General features: G+C 36.9%; 1 protein-coding gene across 2 annotated transcripts; it reads left to right on the top strand.

The window, feature by feature from the left end:
- Positions 1-2,214: 2,214 nt before the first annotated feature.
- Positions 2,215-4,814, top strand: LOC113708812 (uncharacterized). Of its 2 annotated transcripts, XM_072064711.1 has the most exons (2): positions 2,215-4,095; positions 4,681-4,814. In XM_072064711.1, the coding sequence occupies exons 1-2, from the start codon at positions 2,269-2,271 to the stop codon at positions 4,684-4,686; spliced, it is 1,833 nt and encodes a 610-aa protein (XP_071920812.1). In that variant the 5' UTR covers positions 2,215-2,268; the 3' UTR covers positions 4,687-4,814. The 2 variants fall into 2 exon arrangements, with proteins under 2 accessions (XP_071920812.1, XP_027087219.1); XM_027231418.2 differs by lacking the exon at positions 4,681-4,814 and having other exon boundaries at positions 2,215-4,470.
- The last annotated feature ends 265 nt before the right edge of the window (positions 4,815-5,079 follow it).

Raw genomic sequence — 5,079 nt, 5'->3', positions numbered from 1 at the left:
ATTCCCCACATATCTTTCTTTTTTTGGGCTTTTGATGATGGCTGCCGGCCTGTGTCAAGCCGGCAGCCATCATATTTATAAGAAAAGTTGCACGTGGCTGCCGGGCTGACAACCCAGAAATTTAAAAAAAAAAAATTTTACTGCCAGGCTAAATCAGCCATGGTTTTGTACCATAGCTCTGTCAGAACTTTATTCTTGAGATTTTTTTTTTGAACAATATTCTGAGCAATTAGCAATTACAATTTTGATTCCAAGTGTTTAAGGTATGAATGCTTTTAGTCATTAAAGTTTGGATCAGAACAAATGTAGTCTCAAATATTTTAGTTTTTATGCATATTTAGTCCCAATGACTTACTTTTACCGGTTACTACTGGAATTTGGTTATGTGCTAGCAATTAATTTTCAAAAAAATAGAAAAACTTAATAAAAAATTGCTAGCCATAATCTCTGTAATAAAGATGAGTAATTAGTCTTTTTGAAACAAAGTAATTAGTCTTTAACCTAAATTTTTGTTAATTGAATTTTTGCATTTTTGGGCTAAAGACTAATAACACACGATCTACAGTGAATAATTAATCATCTTTTACTACAATTTATGGCCAGCAATATTCACTTCAAGTTTAAAATTCTTTTAAAAAAATTAATTGCTGTTTATGTAGTATGTGATTGGATTGCAATAGCAATTGGTAAAAATTAGTCAATAAGATTAATGCGCAAAGATTGAAATATTTGGAACTACATGTACTTTCTTCCAAATTTAGGGATTAGAAATGCTTATGCTTCAAATATTTGAATCCAAAACTGCAATTTTTCCAATATACAAATAGACACTCAAATGAGTTTTGGTCTAAACCTTTTTCTTATACCTGGCAATTGGACGGATTAATATTCGGTTTTCATTTAAATGGGTTACACCCAACCCGCCTAATTTAAGATTGGGTTAATTTTGGGTTGTGTCATATTGGGTCAACTCAAACCCATGACCTAAATATGATCCAATATATTAATTAATAGATTTTGATACATAAACTCTTTCAAATACATTTTCACATACAATAAAAAAAATTTCACACAAATAAACACATTTTCACATAGATAGATATATTTTTACAAACTAAAACACTCACAGATACAAACACACACTCACTTCTTAAGCTCTTTTGAAATATTTTATTTTTACACATACAAACACACTAAAATACACTCGTGGATTGTTAACTTGCCATACTTTGTGGGATCATTAATCCTATCAAGGAGCCAATCATAGAAATTGGAGTTGCAGTATTCGAAACCCTTGAGCAGGAGTTCGAGATTAGGGAGGACAGCCAGTAGAGCATTGTTATGTGCAAATGCTAGAGCACTAGCATGTTCAAAACAGCCAGCATGGTGGCCTTTAGGATTGAGAACTCAGCGGGCTGGCAAGTAGCCCAGGGGCATAAGCTCAGAAATCCAAATTTTCTGGCTCTGACCATACATCTCCTAAATTGAATAAAGCACGTGTTTACTTTCATTATTATTTCTTGTTTTTTGATTTTAATTAATTAATTTATTTTTTTCTTAAATTGGATAATGGGTGCTTAGCATAAATATCCAAACCATCCAAAATATATGTGAGTTTTTATTATTCAACCCAAAATTGACCTAAAATTCAACTTATCCAGCCCAACCTCTCAAATTAATGGGTGAGTTGGGTGGATTGTTGGATTTTGGACATAATTGCTATGTCTATTTTTTCTCTTTGAAAATGAATTTTTTGGATATTATATTTTGAAGTGAGCTGCAAAAGTTAAAAAGAAAGAAAGAAACAAAAGCCCAAGTGAGGGATGTAAGTGAGAAAAAAAAAAAAAAAAAAAAAAGTGGCAATGTTACAAACCTCAAGGAGGTTTCTGAAGTTATCCCTTTTATCTTTACACACTTTGTCCAGCTTCAAGCAGCCTTGAGTTTCTGTTGCCATCTCCGCCCTCGAGTCTGCCTTTCGTCCTCCTTTGCTTCCGCTCCTCTCCAAATTCCACCACCACCAGCCGCCGTGCATATGATGTGAAAGCCTCCTCGTCCTCTTTGCCCTTTTAATTTTCCTTCTCCTTCTCTTGAATTACTGCCACCCAATTGCTGTTTAGTGAAGGGTCTTCAAAGAGAGAATTTTGGGTTAAAGGTTGATTTGTTATGGCTGTCTTTCTGTGCAATTCCCAAGTCGACTTCAATAGCTGAATTGGAAAGGTGAGTTCTGAAATTTCTCATTCGACCACCACTCAGCATCCACTTGGTATTATGCTAAAAAGATCAAAACATTTGCCTCATCCTTGTCGAAAAACCCAATCTTTACCCTTCAAGAATGTAGCTTCTGCAATTTTGATTAGTGGGATTTGCAGTAATAGTACCAATAATATTGTCAAAGCTGCAGCTTCAGAATCTGAAAATGAATGGGAAAGTTTGCTCAAACCATTTGACCTCAAACAGCTTAAGAAAGTACTCAATAAAATTACCCCTTATCAGCTTAGCAAGTTTCTGGCTCTTCCTTTGGATGTGCCTACATCCTTGGAGCTATTTCGGAAGGCTAGTGCCCAGAAAGGCTATTGTCACACTTTTGATGTGTACTATACTTTGATTGATAAACTTGGTGCTGCTAAGGAGTTTAAGGCTTTAGATAAACTGTTATTGCAGATGAAGGAGGATGGGATAGTTTTCAGGGAGTCCCTCTTCATTATGATCATGAAGCATTACGGTAGAGCTGGTTTACCTGGTCAAGCCACTAGGTTGCTTTTGGATATGAGGAAGATATTTTCTTGCGAACCAACGTTTAAATCGTATAGTGCTGTGTTGGGAATTCTAGTGGATGGTAATTGTCCTAAAGTTGCTGTTAATGTCTTTTATGAAATGCTTAACAAAGGTGTCTCCCCTAGCGTTTCATGTTTCGCCAGAGTAATAAAAGCGCTATGCATGATTAATGAAGTGGATTCTGGGCGTTCACTTCTGAGAGACATGACGAAACATGGGTGTGTGCCCAATTCTATAATTTACCAGACATTGATTCATGCACTTTCCAAGGCCAATAGAGTAGATGATGCCTTGAGGCTTTTGGAGGAGATGTTTCTTATGGGTTGTATACCAGATACCAATACTTTCAATGATGTTGTAACTGGCCTTTGCCATTCCAGTCGAATTCATGAGGCTGCCAAATTGGTTGATCGAATGCTTGCTCGGGGTTTTGCCCCTGATGCTATAACATATGGAGTTTTGATGCATGGTTTTTGCAGAACAGATCAAATAGATGAAGCCAGGGCCCTGCTATACAGAGTGCCCAATCCCAATATTGTTCTGTTTAACATTTTGATCAAGGGATTTGTGACCTCTGGTCGTTTTGATGAAGCAACAGCTCTTATGAGGGAGGGCCTGATGAATGTTGGCTTGCAGCCGGATATTTATACATATAACATCTTGATTCATGGCCTTTGCGAAAAGGGTTGTTTGGTGTCAGCTTGTGAAGTTCTTGAGGAGATGTCAATCAAGGGTTGTAAGCCCAATGTGATCACATATACTATTCTGATTGAAGGATACTGTAATGAAGGACGTTTAGAGGAGGCTAATGAACTTTTGATTGAGATGTCATCCCAAGGTCTTAGTTTAAATGTGGTCGGATATAACTGTCTTGTCTCTGCTTTGTGCAAGGATGGAAAGATCCAGGAGGCATTAGAAACTTTTGGTGATATGTCAAGAAATGGATGTAAACCAGATATATTTACATTCAACTCTTTAATATTTGGGTTTTGCGTGGTTGATAAGATGGAAGAGGCACTTAGCATGTATCGTGATATGTTGCTTGAGGGGGTTATTGCCAATACTGTTACCTACAACACATTGATACATGCTTTCCTGAAAAAAGGTGCAATCCATGAGGCCCTTAAGCTTGTAGATGATATGTTGTTTAGAGGATGTGCCCCTGATGAGTACACATATAGTAGCCTTCTACATGCACTGTGCAAAGATGGTGCTGTTGAGAAAGCATTGGGACTTTTTGAGGAAATTTTGAGAAAGGGAGTCTACCCTAATAACATATCCTGCAACATTTTAATCAATGGCTTGTGCAAAATTGGCAAGGTACAAAAGGCACTTGAATTTTTAAGAGAGATGATTCATCGTGGATTGACACCTGATATAGTTGCATACAACACTTTGTTAAATGGTCTATGTAAGTTGGGTTGTGTTCGAGAAGCAACAAGCCTTTTTGATAAATTGCAGTTTGAAGGCATTAGTCCGGATCCCATCACGTATAACACTCTTATAAGTTCCTATTGTAGAATGGGCATGCTTAATGATGCCCATATGCTCTTAAATAGAGGTGTGGCCTGTGGATTTATACCTAATGAGGTGACATGGCATATCTTAGTCAGGAACTTTGTGAAAAAGGGTACACAAGAGAATCAAACATTTTCTGGATATTCCAACTGTTTATTTTAGTACCCATTATGTGAATGTTCTTGTGGGAATCCATTATGAAGTTCTTTTGCTTTGCTGAAAAAACCATTATAATTATTGGGATTGTTTTAGCAATCCCAGTCGTTTAAGGAAGCCATATAGCATACATTGGAAACAATCCCAGTTGTTTGAGAAAGTCATAAAGCATAGATTGGATAGATGCATATATTCTTTAGTCAACTTTAACTAGGTTTTTATCCATTGAAGTTTTAGCTGCAATCTGTTGAAATGCTCAATGCGGCTTCAGACCTGACTGTTGTATGGGCACAGGGTTCGAAACCTGCACTTCTTCAAATTATAACTATATAAAAAACATCATGGTTTGCCACCATAACATGGACTGATTATACGGTAATTTCAAGTAACTCTGGTGGCTTTTGTATTAGACTGAGTTTGCCTATAAAGACAGTTGTTGTTTGTAACTGTTGTTCCTTTAGTTCCTGCAGTGAGTGGCGGGTGCAAGAAGGTCTGTTGGAACTGCTGACTGATTGCTGCTTTTGAGAGAGCTTGCTTACCAGATCAGTTAGGCCAAAGAGTTTTGTGCGAACTACAGATTCTGGAGATTTACCCGGATACTTAAACTCTGTGGTGAGAATATAAGTTTCT

Source organism: Coffea arabica, chromosome 9c (assembly GCF_036785885.1).
Source record: "Coffea arabica cultivar ET-39 chromosome 9c, Coffea Arabica ET-39 HiFi, whole genome shotgun sequence".
Taxonomy (NCBI): Eukaryota; Viridiplantae; Streptophyta; class Magnoliopsida; order Gentianales; family Rubiaceae; genus Coffea; species Coffea arabica.
This window is presented reverse-complemented; position numbering and strand designations above follow the sequence as displayed.